The 22,095-nt window shown below is 39.0% G+C and overlaps 1 protein-coding gene across 2 annotated transcripts in view; it reads right to left on the bottom strand.

Annotated features, from left to right (window-relative positions):
• Nucleotides 1–892: 892 nt before the first annotated feature.
• KATNA1 (katanin catalytic subunit A1) overlaps nucleotides 893–22,095 on the bottom strand; it is a 37,322-nt gene continuing 16,119 nt past the window's right edge. For both annotated transcript variants that reach the window (XM_013056264.2, XM_004752775.3), the window contains 8 exons: nucleotides 21,123–21,303; nucleotides 9,663–9,784; nucleotides 8,132–8,237; nucleotides 7,090–7,248; nucleotides 3,854–3,980; nucleotides 3,222–3,356; nucleotides 2,568–2,694; nucleotides 893–1,258 (listed from right to left, as the gene is read on the bottom strand). In XM_013056264.2, coding sequence (XP_012911718.1) covers nucleotides 1,060–1,258; nucleotides 2,568–2,694; nucleotides 3,222–3,356; nucleotides 3,854–3,980; nucleotides 7,090–7,248; nucleotides 8,132–8,237; nucleotides 9,663–9,784; nucleotides 21,123–21,303 — 1,156 coding nt within the window. In that variant the 3' untranslated portion in view covers nucleotides 893–1,059. The remainder of the gene's footprint in view (nucleotides 1,259–2,567; nucleotides 2,695–3,221; nucleotides 3,357–3,853; nucleotides 3,981–7,089; nucleotides 7,249–8,131; nucleotides 8,238–9,662; nucleotides 9,785–21,122; nucleotides 21,304–22,095) is intronic.

Below are 22,095 nucleotides of genomic sequence, written 5' to 3'. Positions count from 1 at the left end.
GATCCTAAAGTCACCCAGCTAGTTAACACCTGCTTTATGTCCTTCCTCACCTTGAGATGCTAGAGATTCTAGTTCTAACTGCAAATAATGACAGGGTCCTACTGTATCCATTAAGCATATAGGGACTCAAGTGAGGAGAACCATGCAGGAGTCTCTGTGGCCCACTGGAGAGTGTGATGTGGGATTTGCAGCAAGCAGAGTCCTGTCTGCCTTCCCTCCCTACCGGTAAGACCCAGGATCATGGCATGATGCTCTTTTCTATGTTTGGGATGATACAGTTATTTTTTAAAAAGTAATCCTAAATGGGTATCTTACCTATAAGATTTTAAACCATTAATTCCATTTATTAACCTACAACTGCACCATTAACTATTTTAATTATGCTTTGTATCCATGAGTGAATGGGTTCATGAGTTTCATTCATTAGAACACAGTGAGCAGCACGGGCTGACAAGCATCCGCTTGCCTACAGTGCATCCTCAAATGTGAGCAGAATAAAGTCAAGCAAGAGTGCGCGCGCGCGTGTGTGCATATATATATTTTTATTTTTCTAAGTGCATTATAAAATGAAAGGTCTTTAAAGCTCTCCCAGGAAGGGGAGGGAAGCTACTGTAACCCCAAGCAGGAAGGCACACCAGAGCCGTGGTTTGTGCATCAACTGGCTGCTTCTGTAAAAACGTTCGGGAATTTTCAGTTAGCTACTGGCATCCAAGGTGCTAGAGCTAGTCTTATTCCCTAGAAGGAATAGCAGCTGGACAATGGAAGAGAAGATGCTGTATTTGGAAGTGCATGTAAAGACACTTTTCCAAGCTAAGTAATCGCCCCTGTGCTGCAAACACAACGTGGTCTGTGAAAGAGAAAATCGGGTAATGCTAAAGTAAAACACATGTGCTTGCAGCTTTAAAAAATTGCCTTTATTCACAATCATACTTTTTTTTTTTTTTTAAGTCTTACCATTATCAAAGTTTAAAAAAATATAGCACTCAGTGCAATGAAATACTACATTTAATTATTAATCAAACACTTAAGGCAGGTTTCTCACAGTTTACATGTGAGAATTTAGCATGATCCAAACTCAAATATCCACTTCTCATATCTTTCAATGTCTGCAGCAGAAACGGACTTAGAGACCTTTTTTAAAGCCATTTCAAAGTCCTCCATAGTTGTAGGCATGTGCATTTCCTCTCTTGAAAGATTTCTGATCTCTTCTGGCGTCAAACCTTCAATGCGCCTTCTCATTGCCATCAAAGATGCATCCCTAGGTTTTAAATTTAAAACAAAGTGTTATTTTGATTGAATAAAATCAAACAAAATCTTTTTTCTGTGAAAAGAAAATCTTTTTTTCTTTTGAACAGAAAATCTTTTCAGTAAGTGGTATTTTGTAATTACCCACTATACACACTTAGTACTGCATAGACTCTTATCAGAATATAAGGCCTGTTCTGAGACATTTTTTAGCTGTTAAATATTCCATGATGAATTAAGGATATTAATAAATTTAAATAACTGAAACTGAGTAGGAAGCCAAGAAAAAGTAAAAGGGTGTAATAAAGAAGCTAGCAATTGGGGCGCCTGGGTGGCTCAGTGGGTTAAGCCTCTGCCTTCAGCTCAGGTCATGATCTCAGGGTCCTGGGACTGAGCCCCGCATTGGGCTCTCTGCTCAGCAGGGAGCTAGCTTTCCCCCTCTCTCTCTGCCTACATGTGATCTGTCAAATAAATAAATAAAGTCTTTAAAAAAAAAAAAAGCTAGCAATTGAATTTCATTTTATGTATCCAATAAAAGAATAAACATCAGAAAGACAGGAGAGAATCAGATGGCTGAAAAACTATTTTCTATACGGGTTAAAAAACTAAATGGTCAAGTTAGCGTGTTTCAGTTTTTCCTTCTTTATTAGTTTTGTCTTGTTTTTTGGCGTTTTTTTGTTTTTAAAGAAGAAACTTTAGACTCAAGGACCTCTCCTTTCATCAAGTTTCAGCTTTAATAACAGCCACCATTTATGCAAAGGGACAGCACCCTACAGCTGCCTTCCATCCACACGTTCTCACCAATGCTCACAACAAGCCCGTGTGGTATACTTTACAGTGAGTACCTTGCTGATAAACATGGACTAATAAGACAAAACCTACTTCAATCAACTGGATTAGAGACTGTCTTTTTTCTTTTTTACTCCTCTTCCTGTCATATTTAAGACACCTGCACTGAAAAAATGGGATTTTACTCCCCTGGGGTATGCCCAATCCATTTCACACTTCTTAGGAAAAATACTGAAGAAGTACACCAACATTTTTTTAATCCAAGAAAATCACTCATTTTCTGTATTATACCAATTGTTCTAACATTAGCTTCCTGAACTTGTAGCTTTCAAAAGCACTGCAGACTATTCAATGACATGCAAGATACCCAAATTCTTACCAGCACCTTACCACAAACTTAATCCCAAACTCTTGTCTCTCACTAGAAATTCTAATGTGGGTTTTTATTCTTCACCCATTTTATTAATTCAGCATAAAAACTTCATAACAAAAGTTTATACCCACATACCCTATGCTTTCAAAATAATTCATACCTGCACACATTGGTAATGTCTGCACCTGAATAACCTTCCATATTTTCTGCTATGCTTGCAAGGTCAACATCATCGGCCAATTCCAGTTCACGTAGACTAATTCGTAACAGCTCCTCCCTGCCTTTTGCTAATGATGGAAACAAATTTAAAAATGTAAGCCTTCAACATAAATATACTGTTATTTTTTCTCAAATTTACTTTGTATGAGAAGTTGTTTTCCAATTCTTAGAGCTCATTTGCTTAAAAATTTAAGATTTAAAATTTTAATTTAAAATTTAAAATTTTCTGGTAGCAGGTGGCTCAGTCAGCTGAGTGTCTGCCTTCAGCTCAGATCACAGTCTTGGGGTCCTGGGACTGAGCCCCACACTGGACTCCCTGCTTGGCAGGGAATCTGCTTCTCCCTCTGCCTCTCCCCTGGCTTGTGCACTCGCTTGCTCTCTCTGTCTCAAATAAATTTTTTTTTTTTTTTTTTAATTTTCTGGTACCAAGGCTTTCAGAAAAAAAAATTTCTGGTACCAGTTAATATAAGGAAAGACAATCTACATTTGTCTCTTTAAAGGAAATTAAATTAATTACTACCAAATTTTAAAATCTCTAAGCAAAATAACCTAAGAGTTAACATGAGCGTTCAGACAAGATTCAAATACAGATAACCTGATGGTAATGGAATATAGATTCTTTTTTCAAGACGTCGTCTTAATGCCTCATCAATATCCCAGGGAAAATTAGTAGCTGCCAGAACCATAACCATTTTGGAAGGGTCATCATTTTCAGAAGCACCTCCAACACCTAAAAAAAAGGGAGAAAATAATGTAAAAAGACAGGAAGTCAGAGTATAGAAAATAAAGCTCAACTATTTAAAGATCATCACATATTTAGCACTAAATTGCAAGGTAGTATAACTGTTAAGCCTCCCTAAGACTTCTAAAGCTAAATGGAACATATATGAATTTGCGGTCCAAGAAAAATGTTTTAACATGCAAAAAGTAGGATGCAAAATATTTAATCAAAAGACCTGCCCAGTTTAACTACATACCAATTTCTTGAAAGTTTTCAAAAACATACATAACCCTCAGGCAAATTTATTTACATTTATTTCAATTTCATGCTGAAATAAGAAATCCGAGCATATGCCCACGAGTGCTCTGTGAACAGCCATTATTTCTGGCATGTCTCCACAGTACAGTCGATCTCCAGGACCTCCTTGCCAGCCCTCTCTGGTCGGCAGGAGCTGTGTGGCTTAGCCCTAGGAGTAGAGCTTGGTCAACGCACAGACATACACCTACCATCCATCTGAACCAGCAGCTCGGCTTTCACCCGTCTGCTTGCTTCGTGCTCTTCAGAAGTCCCTCTGCGACTACAAATAGAATCAATCTCATCGATAAATATGGTGGCTGGAGAGTAAAATCGAGCCTAAATAAAGAAACCATGTAACATCAGGTCTTTATATCATTTAAAAAATAATCAGCAACAATTAGAAAAGAGCCCAGGAGCCCACCACACCACACATCTCTCTCTCGTCCCAGCACTGGGAGAAGATAAACTGGAGCAGCTAAAAGACAGCTTTGAATGGAAACTCATCCTAGACTTCAATTTGACATGGCAGTACTTTAATATTCATAAGTGATATAAATACAGAATTACCTTATTTGCTACAACAAGTCAACAGTGGTGGGAAAACATTTACAGATAGTGGTAAGTGTTCTACAGTTCTAGAAAAAAGTTGGTTACCAAGAATCAGTACCTTAAATAAAATCATAGATTCCTTCTAAGAAATCCTAATTAAATTGCCATTTTTCTTTTGACAATACATTAATTATCGTAACTAAAGTTCATAATCATTTTTAAAGATTTATTTTATAGTGAGAGCGCACGAGTGAGGGGAGGGACAGAGGGCGAAAGGAGGACAGCGAGGGAGAGAACAGACTCCCTCTGAGCCTGGAGCCCAGCGTGGGGCTCCATCTCACACCTCTTGAGTTCATAACCTGAGCCAAAATCGAGAGTCGATGCCTAACTGAATGAACCACCCAAGCACCTCCATAGTTATTATTATTTTTTTTTTAAAGATTTTATTTATTTATTTATTTGACAGACAGAAATCACAAGTAGGCAGAGAAACAGGCAGAGGGAGAGGAGGAAGCAGGCTCCCTGCTGAGCAGAGACCCCGATGTGGGGCTCTATTCCAGGACCCTGGGATCATGACCTGAGCCGAAGGCAGAGGCTTTAACCCACTGAGCCACCCAGGCGCCCCCATAGTTATTATTTTTAAATGAAATATCCAATGAGGGCTAATTTCTCAGAGATTACCATAAAGATAATAAAAACAAGGCTTAAGGCACTGATGGCTATCAGAGCCACCACACAAAATCAAAGCCAACCCAGAGGTAAACAGGCAAAGGTCAAAAAGACATCCCCCCAAACATCTAAATTGTTAGATCCTGCTAGGCCTAAAAAGCTAAAGTAGATTCTGAAAATTCCTAACTGCATGATCCAATATATTATTCTTTTGGTTTAAACTCATTTGATTAGGTTTCTGGTACTTGAAAATGAAAGTTCTTGACAATCAACAAAAATTACACCATTAAGTTTTGGTTATGTGTTTGCTACCATGTCATGAGAAAAATCCTGGATTTTTCAGATAGTGGTAAGTGGCATTTGTATTTAAGTGGCATTTTTAAAAATACAGGCCTTGAAAAAGAGAAAAGAAAAGAACTAAAAAAGAACACTTGAAATATGTTTGCTTTGAGAGATTCAGGGCAGTGGGGCTGGGTCCTGGGGGAGAGGCAAGACATCTACAGAGCAGACAAAAAAAAAGATATGAGAGGCAGTACTCTTCACTCCAGGAAAGAGTCTATATGATGAACAGGGGGGAAAAATTAAACCAGTTTTAATTTGAGTTTTAAATATGAGCCCTAATCAGAAGTCCCAAAGGCAGAAGCTCCAAACTGGCCAGTGACTCAGCCCCACTACTCAGCAGCAGGCAACTCAAAGTAGCAGATTCCAGAGAAGCAGGCACTTACTTAAAAATGGTTAACATCAGGGAAGCCAGTAAAAAATAAGCTGTTTGATAAGCCTTCATAACCCTCACTATAAAAAATAATGTAAATTGGGATTTTTTAAGAGGCTTCCCGGCACAGAAAAAAAATGGCTTTTTTTTTTTTTAATATATAAACTCTCCATTAGAAAATATATCAAATAATCCTGAAACAGAACTACTACCGATTAGCCCCTATGATTCAGGCTCTACAGTAAGCAATTCACAGGCATTAGCTCATTGTGCCATCCGAACATTACAGAGGCAGCTCCTGTGTTGCAGTCATCCTCTTACAGATAAACTGAGGAGCAGCAAAGGAATTTGCCCAGAGTTAGCCAGCTAGGAAAGAGATGACACAGGTGGGATCTGAAGCCGGGCCACTGTACCCTACAGACTCCAAACTTAGCTGTTCATTCTATTTACGTTTTAGAATTTTTTTTTAAAGGCTGCGTATTCTGGAATCCCGGCAATGTAATTCTCCTTCCCCTGAAGCAAAGGGGAAACTAATTTTTCAAACTCATCTAAGAGGCTCTCCACTACTACAGTATAAGCTACAGATTCCCCTACTACAGTATAAATTTCTGATAAACTATTAAGAACCTGTTGGAATTTGCATCCTGCCATATGAATTATCAAACTTGAAGGAGAATATGGGAATTCAAACAGGGAGAAACCTTTACAGAAAATGGATAACCTTAAATCTTAAGCGTTTTCATTTACTTGTTTTGTTTTATTCTGAGTCTAGGAAGTATGATCTAGTGTCATATTAACACAGTCCTCTAAGGGGTTGTCCCCAGTGAAGTCTTTAAAGTTAAGCATGCAAGTTCCTGTCCATATAATAAGCATAACTCTGTCCTGATACACGTAACTACACTATTTCTTAAATGAGGCAAGACTGAAATAATCAGTGAAGCTTAACAGAGTCAGAAGTCTAAAAAGCTGTTGAATTTAATCCACTCTACTATGAACTTGTTAAATTATAATTCCTTCTACTGATACTCAGATTAGTGGGAGCTGAAGAAGGGAAAAAAAGAAACTCAAATAAGAAAAGGAGAAACAATCCAAAGTCTGGATCATTAAACTTTAAGGTATTTAGCATAGTTAATAGACTGCAGAGATCTAACTTCCATAACGACTTGATTTTCACCATCTCATGTTACTGTTACAACACTGCACTTATCATATTATAAATAAGCCTACTGATTTAAAAAACAATAATTTCAAACGCCTAGAATAGATTAGGAAGGCAGATCCCATAATGTGAGCATGTCCATAAGCCAACAGAGATGGCTCTTCCTCTGGAGTAAAGGAGACACAGAAAAACTCCAGTTACTCATGTGATTAGTGGGTTCTAGCTTTGAGGGCAGGGGAATCACACTCTGGGCACAGTATCATCCAGCCCAGCTATTCTACACACTGGAGATAGTTACGACTCACTTCCATCCCTTTTAGAGGTAAAGAATCATTAGAGCAGTCTCAAACATTCACCATTTCGAAGAGAAGACGAACAAGCTTCTCAGACTCCCCTCTGTATTTGGAAGTCAGAGTTGACGAAGACACATTGAAGAACGTTGTCTTGCATTCCGTAGCTACTGCCTTAGCAAGGAGGGTCTTTCCTGTGCCAGGTGGGCCAACCATCAACACTCCCTGTTGGGGAAAATAATAACGTAACTGAAAGATTTACCTGCCACTGTTCTAATTCACAAGAATTCCATTACTAAGAATTAATTTTCAACTAACATAAAATATTAAGAAAAACAAAAATAAGCAAAAGGATACTTTATCACCAAGTTATTTTTTTCATTACAAAAGGTAACTACATTATTAAAAATGTGGAACTCAAATGAGAAAAATACAATGTTATAATACTGACATTGTAATAATTACACCCTAACACAGGTACCAATAGTATTTGGATACATTTCCTGCTAGTCTTTAGATCAAACAAACTGGTTTGTTGTTGTTGTTGTTACATAGTTGTACTCAAAGAATGTCCAGAATTTTGTAGCTCGCTTATCATTTAATATTTCAAGAATTTTTAATAAGTACAGAGTTAGCCATGACCACATTTTCTATGTCCAATAAAGTTTTTTTCAGTCTCTTTTCAGGTCAACTCATGACTTTTTAAAAAAGTATCCATTCAATACAGACAGATAGGTCTCAATTTCTTAAGGACAACAGCAAGAAGTAGAGGATACAAGTTCTGTAGCAGATACACCCAATGGAGTAGTTCTGCATTAGGCAACTTGTTCATATTTGCAAATATGAGCTCATTCTAAATCAACTTTCCAAAGATCACACTGTACCTATTTCTTACTCTAGGAACCTTGCAATAGCTTTTGGTCTAAACAAAATATGGAGTTACATACCATTTACTTCAAAATTTTCCTTAAAAAATAAATAAATAAAATTTGCCTTACTTATTCTTTCCCCTCACTTCCCTGCATAAGATAAATACTGGTTTTCTACAGCAAAGCAGCAAAGTACTTGCCGTTCACTTTGACAACACTATTAACAGTAATAAACTTACTTTCCATGGTCTCCTAATGCCCTTAAAGAATTCTGGCATCCACATTGGTAACACCACAGCTTCCTTCAGCAACTTTTTAGCTTCTACTAAATCAGCGATATCATCCCTGAAAGAGGATATATTTTATCAACACCCTCTTAGATCACATATTTAGCTGTAGGCACTCTTGAAAAACACAGAAGCACCGTTTTCCACAGCTGCCAGACTGCGAAGCCCCGTGCCTGGCACAAGTGAACAAGCACACAGGGAGGAGGCCTGCCACACCAGCCAGAACACATGCAGCACAACCTGAATCTTCAATTCCTGGCAATAATGATTTCCAACTTGGTGAATGACACCACTGGTCTACAGGCCCACTCTTAAATATTTATTATGCCATCTCATTTTAAATTCCTGCCCTGTGATGCTCATTTTCATAAACTCCATGATTTAGAAACAATGAGCCCATTAAAAAGGGGGGGGTGCTCAGACAATTAACCGTCTGCCTTTAGCTCAGGGTCCTGGGATGGAGCCCCACATCGGGCTCTCAGCTCAGCGGAAAGCCTGCTTCTCCCTCTCCCACTCCCCCTGCTTGTGATCCTTCTCTCGCTGTGTCTCTGTCAAATAAATAAGTAAAATCTTTTTTAAAAAGTAAGAATAAAAAGGTGTAAAGCAGAGACAAGGCTCCAATATTGCTGCTTTGCCCCCAACCCTATTAAAATGTAGACACCAAGGATAAAGAGTATCACAGAGACTACTATGAAGTTACCACCAACCACCAGAAAACTCTTACTGCTACTACTATTACTGGTACATGTGGCATTTTCATGAAAATACATGTTTACTATATAAATACCAAATATCAAAAAATATTTTAAAAATGTCCCCCAAGTCATACCTAAAAATCATTAAGATTTTAATGAAAAATACATAGCAGAATGTACCTAATTTTGTGAAGAGGGCCTTTTATTTTTTTTAATTTAATTTTTTTTGAAAGGGAGCTTTTAAAACTGTGTGATAATTACATTTCTTTGATTAGATACAGTAAGTCAAGCTGAGAACCACTGCTCAAAGTCACAGAAAATAAAAGCAGCATGCATGGGATAAACCTATAGATAACAAGCAACAGTGGGGCATCTGGTTGGCTCAGTGGCTAGAGCACTGCAACTCCTGATCTGCGTAGGGGTTGAGTTTAAGTCCCACTTGGGCACAGAGCTTACATAGGAACAAAAAAACAAAAGCAAACAACACACATGCCTAAGAATCCGTGCCATTTCAGCATCAGAGGATGTCCCAAAAAGAAGAGATGTCTGTGATATAAATTATGAGATTTTTTTATTTAATAGAAACTTATTTATCGTTTGTTATTTTATTAAATAAAGATCTCAGACAAAAATCTGGTATAGCCGGAACCACTGGGTTTACATTGCAGGCACTCTCACTCCAGCCTCAAGGGCTGATGATCTTCAGTGCACGTAATGAAAGTAATGGTTCCCTTTACTTTTCCGAAAAGCATTATCAGCACCAGTTATCTTGCTGTTCTATAACTTACCATCGAACATTGGGATTCTGAGAAATTATATCTCTTTCCAAAGCTTCCACTAAGTCCTTATCATATCCGGTACTATCAAATTTACTTGTCTCTGGTTCAGTAACTGCAGCAGGTGATTTGTTCTACATTGGGAGAAGAACATAAGAACTTCTGATTGACTCAAAAATGATACTCAGAAACAAAGACTGGACTCCAGTGATATTTTTAAAAGAGCTAATATAATAGTACAAGTAACAAGAGAATCCAAGACTATTAAGTCATCCTCTACACCAACATCAGTTTCATACTCAATTTTTACTTTTACATTAAAAGTATGATGAAAGGGGACGCCTGGGTGGCTCAGTTGGTTAAGCGGCTGCCTTTGGCTCAGGTCATGATCCCAGCATCCTGGGATCAAGTCCTACATCGGGCTCCTTGCTCGGCGGGAAGCCTGCTTCTCCCTCTGCCTCTGCTGCCACTCTGCCTGCCTGTGCTCTCTCTCTCTCTCTCTCTCTGGCAAATAAATAAATAAAATCTTTTTAAAAAAAGATTTTATTTATTTATTTGCCAGAGAGAGATCATAAGCAGGCAGAGAGGCAGGCAGAGAGAGAGAGAAGGAAGCAGGCTCCCGGCCGAGCAGAGAGCCCGACGCAGGGCTTGATCCCAGGACCCTGAGATCATGACCTGAGCCGAAGGCAGCGACTCAACCCACCAAGCCACCCAGGCGCCCCTAAATAAATAAAATCTTAAAAAAAAAAAAAAAAGGTATGGGGCTGCCTGGGTGGCTCAGTGGGTTAAGCCTCTGCCTTCACCTCAGGTCATGATCTCAGGGTCCTGGGATCAAGTCCTGCATCAGGCTCTCTGCTTCCTCCTCCCTCCCTCTCTCTCTCTCTCTCTCTCTGCTTGCCTCTCTGCCTACTTGTGATCTCTCTCTGTCAAATAAATAAAATCTTTAAAAAAAAAAGTATGATGAAAGTGTTCAAGAAAAACAAAAATAATATGCATATGAATTGGTGAAAATCAAAAAAGTCAACACTAAGATGAACTGTTAAAGACAGATGGCTTATGTAGTTAAGATTACAGCTCGCTTTTTTTTTTTTTTTTAAGATTTTATTTATTTCTTTGGCAGAGACAGATCACAAGTAGGCAGAGAGGCAGGCAGAGAGAGAGGGGAAAGCAGGCTCCCTGCCGAGCAGAGAGCCCAACGCGGGGCTCGATTCCAGGACCCTGAGATCATGACCTGAGCTGAAGGCAGAGGCTTTAACCCACTGAGCCACCCACGCGCCCATTGCTTTTTTTTTTTTAAGATGTAATTTATTTATTTGAGAGCGAGAATGAGCTTGTGCATGTGAGCTGGGCAGGAAGCAGGGGGAAAGGCAAAAAATCTCAAGCAGGGACGCCTGGGTGGCTCAGTTGGTTAAGCAGCTGCCTTCGGCTCAGGTCATGATCCCGGCGTCCTGGGATCGAGTCCCACATCGGGCTCCTTGCTCCATGGGGAGCCTGCTTCTCCCTCTGACTCTGCCTGCCATTCTGTCTGCCTGTGCTCACTCTCGCTCTCTCTCTCTGACTAAATAAATTAAAAAAAAAAAAAAAAATCTTAAAAAAAAAAAAAATCTCAAGCAAACTCCATGCTGAGCGCGAAGCCCCATGTAAGTCTCCATCTCACAATCCTGAGGTCACGACTAGAGCCAAAACCAAAAGTTGGATGCTAGACAGACTGAGCCACACAGGTGCCCCATCAATGGCTCACTCTTAACCACCTGCTTGGCCTTCATCAATGCTCCTACAACTTTGCTTTCCTCTGTTCCCACCCTGCTCCAAGACAGACACCATCCCCAGGAGCGATTCCTGCCCACCCTCCACGACTGCAGCCCACAGGGCCCCAGCTCCTAGGCCATGTACTGAAGTACTCCAGGGCACAATGGCAAGCTCACAGAGCGCTGCAAGATATTTTACATTTTTTAGTGAAACCCAGCATTTTCTGTTGAACTCTGCGTGAAATACCAGCTCCCTCTCTGTCTCTAGATTAAAACTGCTACATTCCTTTCAGTGATGCCATATTTTTGTCAGGCTGAGTTTCTGGCAGTTTCTGTGATAAGAGAAATAGTGGGAGAAAATCAGGGTGAAAGAGGCATTAGAGTGAAATATCTACTCTGCCTCTGAAGTCTGAGAAACTGAGCAGCGCCCAAAGTTATCTGAACTGAACTTCTGCACCGGTGTATGGGTATTCTTTTTGTCCTTGAGGGGCTGTGAAAACATCAGAGACACTCATGAATTTTTTAAGACAAGAAAATTTATGATGCGCTGCCTTACTGTGAACAGTCATTTACTTGGTCTTGTACAAGAATTCTTACCGTCTCATTAACATTGTTTTGCCCATATGTGCTTTCTCTGTCAGCAGTGCTATTTAAAGTCAGTATTAACATCTAAGCTTAACCAATATTTATATATTCAAAGGTCTTAACACTAGATGGTCAAAAAAGTGTCTTACAATACACATATTCACTATCCAATACAAACATACAAAATTCAAGGAAGGTATTGTGCAGTCTTTAGAAGGCTGGGGCTAGGGGGCGCCTGGGTGGCTCAGTGGGTTAAGCCGCTGCCTTCGGTTCAGGTCATGATCTCAGGGTCCTGGGATCAAGCCCCACATCGGGCTCTCTGCTCAGCAGGTAGCCTGCTTCCCTTCCTCTCTCTCTGCCCGCCTCTCTGCCTACTTATGATCTCTCACTGTCAAATAAATAAATAAAATATTTAAAAAAAAAAAAAAAAGAAGAAGGCTGGGGCTCCTGGCTGGCTCAGACAGAAAAGCATGAGACTCTTGATCTCAGGGTTGTGAGTTCAAGCCCCACGTTGGGTACAGACATCACTAAAACAATAAAATAAAATAAACTTTAAAAAACAAATAAATGGGGCGCCTGGGTGGCTCAGTGGGTAAAGCCGCTGCCTTCGGCTCGGGTCATGGTCTCAGGGTTCTGGGATCGAGTCCCGCGTCAGGCTCTCTGCTCAGCGGGGAGCCTGCTTCCTCCTCTCTCTCTCTCTGCCTGCCTCTCTGCCTACTTGTGATCTCTCTCTGTCAAATAAATAAATAATCTTAAAAAAAAAAAAAACAAATAAATAAGGGGCACTCGGGTGGCTCAGTTAGTTAAGCATCTGCCTTAGGCTCAGGTCATGATCCCAGGGGCTCACTGCTTGGTGAGGAGCCTGCTTCCCCCTTCCCCTCTGCCTGCCACTTTTGCCTACTTGTTCTCTCTCTCTCTCAAATAAATAAATTTTTAAAAAACATAAAATAAAATAAAAAATTACAAAATAAAGAAAAGAGAAGATGGTTATCTTTTAGGATTTATGCAGTTGCTGTTCATTCACAAATATTTACCAAGAACTCATTCTGTGCTAGCGGCTGTGGGGGACAGAAAGAAGACACTGTCCTTGATTACTGGGAACTCACACTGTGAGCCTAGGAAGACACAGATAGAAAAGCACTTTCTAGTTGTTTTCTTTCCTCCCACAGAACACAGTGCTGGTGGGATGTCTGCAGACAAAGCAAAAATGAATTTAAGCTAGGCAGAAAGGAGAAACAAATAATAGGTCACCAAAGGGAGATATGGAATTTGAAGTGCTGATGTTTTTGATAGGATTTTATTTCATTAGCCGAAATAGTACAGTTTCCTTTAAGCACATTATTGATTTAATAACTTGCTCTGAGTAAAAATGCTACAAATTACTAGCAGGTGAAAGGGAGCAGGAGAGGGGCTAAAAAGAACACAGTGTTCTTTCTGATGCTTAAATAAAACTGAAGATGAACCAGTTACCCAGGATTTAAATACCCAGGTTTAAAACCAGTTATTATGGGACGCCTGGGCGGTTCAGTTGGTTAAGCCACTGCCTTCAGCCTAGGTCATGTTCCCAGGGTCCTGGGATCGAGTCCCACATCGGGCTCCTTGCTAGGCAGGGAGCCTGCTTCTCTAGCTGCCTCTGCCTGCCACTCTGTCTGCTTGTGTGTACTCTCTCTCTCTCTGACAACTAAATAAAAAATCTTAAAAAAAAAAAACAAAAACCAGTTATTATAAAAGCTGGCAACATTATACACACAAAATCCAAATCCACTATCTCAATTAAAATAATTTAAAGTGACAGCTAGACTTTAACTCACAGGAAAACAGAGTGCTATGGAGAACTAAAAATCCTGGCATTAGACATTTAACAAAGACAGGACTTTGAAAAGTATAGAGAAAGGAAGGCCAACCAGGGAATCTATACAAGGTGGTGCACCTTCTAGGTTTTCTTTCTCTTTCATAAATCCGGACTCAAGATCAAAGAAGCCAAAAACCCAGAAATGCCATGGACACACAAAAACCCAACAAAAGCTTGCTCTCTCTAGCCAGAGGACCAAGAAAGAAGGAGGCTAGCAAGACGGAACTTCCAGACAACACTCTAGTCAAAAGCACCTCAGGAAAGGCCGGATCCCAGACCTAGCCAGGCAAGCAAAAGCCAGGTAGAGAGCCTAGGCTTCCACCCTTGGGAAGCTGGAATGAGGTACTCTACACCTCCATTAGGGTATAACAGAGGCCAATTAGGGAGCTGGAATTTTCATCCCTGCCAATCAATGACAGGACTCCCACTCAGTAAGCAGAGATTACAGAGGAAGTGTGTGACCCACCCGGAATTAACGGGGCACTGGGGTGATGTCAGAGGAAGACCTGCAGACTTTAGACAGGTCACTCCCACCACAATGTTACTGGAGTTCACAGGGACAACTTCCGTCATGGCTCAGTGGTAATGGAAGACCCTTTCCCCCATTCAGTTGTCAATAGAAACTGGGTGGGACTTCTACTTTCATCTGATTGTGACCCCTCCCCCCATTTCCCTGATAAAGCAGTGTCAGAAAAAGTCAGGTAAAACAGTAGGTGTAAATAACACCTACAATCTCATAACATAATATGAAAATGTCCAGGTTGCAATCTAAAATCACTTGTTATATCAAAACTGTAAAAGATCTCAAACTTAACGAAAAGACAATCAACACATGCCAAGATAGAATTTCCTGACAGATTTGAAAACCACCATGAATTTAAAATGCTTCTAATGAGCAATTATGAGCAAATCTGAAACAAACCAACAAAACAGAAAACTTCAGAAAGAAATAGAAGACCCCAAATTAATCCATTGAGAGTAATAAGCAAAACAACACCTTGCCTATAGGGAAAAACTATTCAAATGAGAGAAATTTCTCCTCAGTAAAGGAGGCCAGAAGGAGTTGGCACAAAACTGTTCAAGAAAAAGAACTGTTAATACAGAATCCTCTACCCAGCCTTCAGGGAATGGAAGGGTAATCAAAACATTCTTAGATGAAGGAAAAATAAGAGAATTTGTTGCCAAAAGACCAACCCTAAAAAACAAACAAACAAACAAATGGTTAAAAGTTGTTCTCTAAACAGAAAAGAAACAATGTAAAAAAGACCCTTGGAAGGATGAAAGGACACAGTAAGTAAATATAGGGGTAAGTAAAACAGGCCTTCTTTCTCCTTTTGAGTTTTCTAATTTATTTAACAGTTGAAGCAAAACTTTAACACTGTGTGATGAGGCTAGATCTAAATGAGGGAGAGGAAATATTTAAAAACAATTATAATTGGGAGAGGATAAAGGGATATAAAGAGAAATAAGATTTCTATACTTTATTCAAAGTGGTAAAATGACAGTATCAATCAGCCAGTACAAGTTTTGTACACGTGATATCTAGATTAACCACTGAAAAAGCTAACAAAAAGGGATATACTCAAAACCATTATGGGATATCAAAATGTAATTCTAAAAAATATTCAAGTAACCCCCATGAAAAGGCCAGAAAAAGAACACAGAATAAAAAACAAAACAAAAACCACATCAGAAAACCAAAAATAAAACAGCAGACTTGAAATCCAACATAACAAAATACATTAATCATAAATGGCCTATACACACCAACTAAAAGAAATAAGTGGAATAAATTAAAAACATGACTCAAGTATCTGCAATCATCAAGAAACTTGTCCAAATACAAAGATACAGGTAGGGTGAATGTAAAAGAATGGAAAAAGGTTTAACGTGCAAACATTAATCAAAGAAAAATAGGCATGGCTATATTAATATCAGACAAAGTCAATTTCAAAGAAAAAACCAAAGCCAAAAACCAAAACACAACACCTTCCAGAGACAGAGAGGTATATTACATAATGATCCACAAGTGACTCCACCTAGAAAACAAAGCAATCCTAAATGTGAACGCACCGAATAACAAAGCCACAATATATGAAGCAAAAGCCCAGAGAAGTGAACAAATTGGCAAACTTTTACATATAGCTGGAGATGTCAACAACTCATCTCTCAACAACTGACAGAACAACCAGAAAGAAGATCAGCAAGGATACAGAAAAACTGAACAGCACCATCATCCAGCAGAATTTAACTGATATTAACAGAAAGTTCCACCCAACAAGGGCAAAATACACATTATTTTCAAGTACTCATAGAACATATTTCAAGTATTCACAGAACATATACCAAGACAGACCATATTCAGGGCCATACAACAAACTTCAACAACTTTAAAATAATTGACATCATACAGAATATATTCTCTAAGCACAAAGGATTCAAACTAGAAACTTATTGATAACAGAGAAGTAACACAATCTGTGGACTATCAGAAACTACGTAACACACTTTTAAATTGTGGGGTCAAAGATAAAGTCTCAAAAAAATTTTTTAAGTACATTGAATTAAAAGCTGAGTACTGAGAGGGAAATTTACAGCACTAAGTGCATAGATTAGGGAATAAGTCTTAATAATCTAAACTCCCATCTAAAAATGTACAGTAGAACATCAGAAAACCAAATTATAAAAATAAACTCAAAAGCAAGGAGAAAAAAGGAAGTAGCAGTGATAAGAGCAAAGGCCAATGAAATGAAAAACAAAGAAACACAGGGAAAAAATCAATAAAACAAAGAACTGGGGCACCTGTGTGGCTCAGTCATTAAGCATTTGCCTTTGGCTCAGGTCATGATCTCAGGGTCCTAGAGCCCCACATCAGGCTCCCTGCTCAACGAGAAGCCTCCTTCTCCCTCACCCACTCCCCCTGCCTGTGTTCCCTCTCACTGTGTCTCAGTCAAATAAATAAAATCTTAAAAACAAACAAACAAACAAACAAACAAAAACTAGTTCTTTGAAAAGGTGAATGAAACTGACAAATTTCTAGCAGCACTGAAAATGAAAAAAACAGAAAACACCAATTATCAATGTCAAAAATGACCTAGACTTACAGATACCAAAATAATAAAATGGAATCTTACAAAAAACAGTACACACATAAATCTGTTAATTTAGACAGAGGGATTATGTCTTGAAAAACCAACTACCACAACTCACAACTCAAATATGAAAAGATTATTTGAACAGCCTTACAACTACTGAGGAAATTGAATTCATAATTTTAAAACCAAAAAAGAAACATCCAAACCTAGATGTTTCACTGGACAATTTTCTCAAACATCTAAACAAGAATGACTAATCTGATACAGTCTCTTTCAGAAAACAGAAGGAACAATTCTCAATTCATCCTTTTTGAAAAAGGTATGAAAGCAATTCAATAAAATACATCCTTTTCAACAAATGATGCTGGAGAAATTGCACAGGTACAACAGGCAAAAAGTGATCCTCAACCTAAGTCCACAACTTACACAAAAATCAACTCACAGGGACGCCTGGGTGGCTCAGCTGGTTAAGCGGCTGCCTTCAGCTCAGGTCATGATCCCAGCGTCCTGGGATCGAGTCCCACATCGGGCTCCTTGCTTGGCAGGGAGCCCGCTTCTCCCTCTGCTTCTAGCCTGCCACTCTGTCTGCCTGTGCTTGCGCTCTGTATCTCTGTCTCTCTCTAACAAATAAATAAAAAAATCTAAAAAAAAAAAAAAAATCAACTCACAACAGACCATGGGCTTAAATGTAAAACATAAAATTATAAAACTTTTAGAAAAAAATAGAAAATTTTCAGGATCTAGGGCTAGGCAAAGAGTTAAAAACTTGACATCATATGGTACAATTATTTATAAATGGAACACTGGACTTCATCAAAATTAAAACCTTTTGCCTTATAAAAGATCCAGTAAAAAGGATTTAAAAAAGACAAGTTGCACACTGAAAGAAAATGTTTTCAAAACACATATAAACAAAGGGCTAGTACCTAGAATATATAAAGAACTCTCAAACCCCAATAAAAGAATGGACAACTCATTCTGACAATGGACAACAAACTTTAAGGGAGAGCACTGAAGAGCAGCACTCTGTGCTGTTTTCCTTTCCTCTAGTCCTCTGGACAGCTACTATTTAGAAGAGCAGACCAAGTCAATACAGAAAGATTGTAGAATGTACTTATTACTGAAAAGAACAGATTATGATTCCACTTGTGCCCCCCCCAAAAAAAACATGCATATGGAAAAGGATATACCATGGGATAAACAGATCTCAGGAGGGATAGGAATGTGAGTTTGAGGGTTTTTTTTTACTTAATTCTATTTTTGATTTTCTAAAATGAATATGTTATAAAAGATTTTAAATAGGATAAAAATCTATTCACCTTCTATGGCTCAATGGTTTTATTTTTTTTCCATAAAGTTTTCTGACTACTACCAACTTCTGAGAATTCTGTTCTTTTTAGTCATTAGTTACTACCACTGTTAAGCAACTAATTATGCTATAATTACTTGAAATATATTAATCTGGTCTCCCCAAGTATAGTTGCTCAACAATGGGTACATATACTCAAGACACACCAGCTGACTTGGAGGGAAAACCCATTTTGTTTTTGTTTTTTTAAAGATTTTATTTATTTATTTGACAGAGAGAAATCACAAGTAGTTGGAGAGGCAGGCAGAGAGAGAGAGAGGAGGAAGCAGGCTCCCTGCTGAGCAGAGAGCCCCATGCGGGACTCGATCCCAGGACCCTGAGATCATGACCTGAGCCAAAGGCAGCGGCTTAACCCACTGAGCCACCCAGGCGCCCACCCATTTTGTTTTTTAAAAGATTTTATTTGTCAGAGAGAAAACAGCAGGCAAAGGAAGAGGGAGAAGCAGACTCTCTCCTTGGCAGGGAGCCCGATGAGGGGCTCGATCCCAGGACCCTGGGATCATGACCTGAGCCAAAGGCAGACGCTTGCTTACCCCACTGAGACACCCAGGCACCCCAGGGAGAAAACCTATTTTATATATTTGTTCTCTGCTGTCCCATACCCCGTGCTCAAAGTCCTGAGGATTTTAGCAGTTAAGTGAAGCCTACACTCAGCAGAGATACAGATAAGACCGCCTCTTACTGCAGCTAATCTTACGTTTATTTAGTATACTTTCTTTTCCTACTCTTGGTTGAAATAGCAGAGAACCAAAGAGTGGTGGAAACACTATACGTTTAAAAACTGACGGTTAGACTACTTTCACTGATAAACAAGAACTTTTTTCTTAAGTGAGTTTCCTTTTAGGGGATTTATTTTTGTCTTGCTTTTAACCCACAATTTCTACCTTTGCTTTTATATCCATTAAGGACCATTTTAAATATAGTCACCAACATCTGAAACATCTCATTTAATTTTTGAAAAAAGGCAATGGCAAAACTGTCTAAACCAACAGCAAATACAGGAAAATCTCAGTTACCTGGAATGTGTGGGAAATAGTAAAAGCTGACACTCAAGAAGTATGTGCTGGGAGCCAGAAAAAGCTACACACTTACCCTACGAAAACTCTAGGAGACAGGTGTTAAAATAATTCTATATAAGAGGAAATAAAACTTAGAAAGACTAAATAGCTTATAGTAACACAGCCAGAAAGAGCAGAGTTGGTGCTTCAACACAGGTCTACCTGTATCTAAAGCCCATGCTCTTAATCACCATGCTGTAGTTTTGAAAAGCTTTATGTTTTCGTGCCTTCCCAGCAAGATCATATTAATTTAATCTCTCTTGGATAACTGATTTGTTGAAAATTATTGTGCCAGAAAATGAGGAGGTACTCAGAGAACGATGAGTACATGTAAAAAAGAGATAGGATCTAGCTTCCAAGGTCACACTCCTCATATTAAGCATCAAAAAGATAGCAACATGATAATTCACCGAACCAAATAATCCATGACTGCATACTGATAAAATTGAATAAAGAGAAAGAGATGAAATTTTTCCTTATGGTAGGATACCAATTAATGTTTCTTTCTTTCTTTTTCTTTTTTAAATTTATTTGACAGAGAGAGATCACAAGTAGGCAGAGAGGCAGGCAGAGAGAGGGGGGCAGGAGGAAGCAGGCTCCCTGCTGAGCAGAGAACGGGGCTCAATCAAAGGACCCTGGGACCACAACCCAAGCCAAAGGCAGAGGCTTCACCTACTGAGCCACCCAGGCGCTCCAGAATACCATTAAATGTAGAAGAAATAACAGCATTAGAAAATCATGATTTTTCAATAATTACAGGAACAACATTTAGGCAGGCATCACTGGATGCTAAAACAAGTAGATGAAATTTTGATGAGAAATACGATATTTACATAGTCTCAAGGTATCTCCCCCCAAATTACTGTAAAGGGAAAAAAGAGTAACTTTATAGTGGAGAGCCTAGGCAGACCCCGCCCTAACGAAGAACTCTAATTTATCACAAGTAACAGAACAAATAAACATCCTGTGTCTCCTTATTATACACTGTAAAGAACAAAACTTTTCTTCAATGGTATTCCTGTCAAAAATGCACACCCCTCATCTAATCGCGAAGAAACATCGGAAAACAGTCCAAACTGAGACACATTCTACAAAACTTCTGGGCTGTCCTCTTCAAAAACAACGGCCAAAAAAAAAAAAAGAGAAAAGCTGAGAAAGATTTTCTTTATCAAAGAGACTACAGAAACATGACAACAAAATGTAGTGTACACTTCCCTACTATGTCCTTGCATGGGGATAAAATGAACTACAAATGTCATTACTGGGATAACGGGGCTAAATTTTAGGAGGGTCTGTGGACTGATACAGTACTGTATCAATGTAAAATGTATGGGTTTTGACAACTGTACTGTGTTTATGAGGAACAATGTCCAAGTACCTAGGAAATACACTCTAAAGTATTTAAGGGTAAAAGGGCATGCAGGATACCTACAATTAACTCTCAATGTTACAGAAAAAAAATTGTATATAGAGAGATGATAAAGCAAAACGGGTAAAATATTAATAATTGGTAAAACTGGATAAATTTATACCATTTATACCAACTTGTTTGCAAGTCTGAAATTATTTCAAAATATAAAGATAAAAAAAATACTCCAAAACGTTTGCTTAATATTGTGAATGGGAAAAATTCCAGTGTAAGTGGAATATGACTAAGGTTTTATTATGGTCTGGTGGTTTCAATGACTAAAAATTATTAACATTTATACAGTCTTCATTTTTAAGGTTAATAAATATTTCATTTGTGAAAACCAGTAACATTTACCTTTTCCTCTCTTCCTTTACTCTGTTCTTTCTTTTCCCGACAACGAACAGCTTTCCCTCTGTCATTGTGAAGATTGTGGGCAGATGAACGGTGAACTCTGACAGTTGTGCCTGGACGGTTACCATGTGGCTTAGGGTCACTGTACTGAGGAGACTGGCGTTTTCTAGGTCCTGGCGAGGGTCTAATTAGACACAAGATCATGAAAATCATAATGAACTGGAGGTGGTCCAAATACAGATGAACACAAATCACGTGCAAGTTAGAGTCTATGACCTAAAGAAGCCAAGGCAATAATGGAACCAAGATAGGACTGAATGAATGAAGTCACAAATCTAAGATCTGATATTTCTATGACACACAGTGGTCTGTGGTGATTTAACTAACAAGAAGAATGGACTGCAGTATGGTTATATGGTAGAAATAATAGAAGGCAAGTGATCATCACCTCTCCTTTGAGAGGCAGTCACTGGTGTCCATCAACGATGAATGAAAACTTCATCTGATTCTTAAAAACTGAAAAGACAGCTATTATCAGAGAGAGTTTTATCAAAAGAACCAGAACACAGGGACGCCTGGGTGGCTCAGTTGGTTGGACGACTGCCTTTGGCTCAGGTCATGATCCTGGAGTCCCGGGATCGAGTCCCACATCGGGCTCCCAGCTCCATGGGGAGTCTGCTTCGCTCTCTGACCTTCTCCTTGCTCATGCTCTCTCTCACTGTCTCTCTCTCAAATAAATAAATAAAATATTTTAAAAAAAAGAACCAGAACACAGCACAGGTACAGGATTCACATGTATCCACTGGTACATGTATACGCTGACATTATTTTATTTAGAGTATATCACAGTCCTTATATTTTAATTAATAAAATTAAGTCATTTTCAGGGGCACCTGGGTGGCTCAGTGGGTTAAGCCTCTGCCTTCGGCTCAGGTCATGATCTCAGGGTCCCAGGATCGAGCCCCCCATTGGGCTC

The sequence above is a fragment of the Mustela putorius genome, unplaced genomic scaffold (assembly GCF_011764305.1).
Source record: "Mustela putorius furo isolate JIRA1106 unplaced genomic scaffold, ASM1176430v1.1 tig00003863_pilon_pilon_pilon, whole genome shotgun sequence".
NCBI classification, from domain to species: Eukaryota; Metazoa; Chordata; class Mammalia; order Carnivora; family Mustelidae; genus Mustela; species Mustela putorius.
The sequence above is the reverse complement of the archived record's forward strand: the minus strand, read 5'-3'. Positions and strand labels throughout refer to the sequence as shown.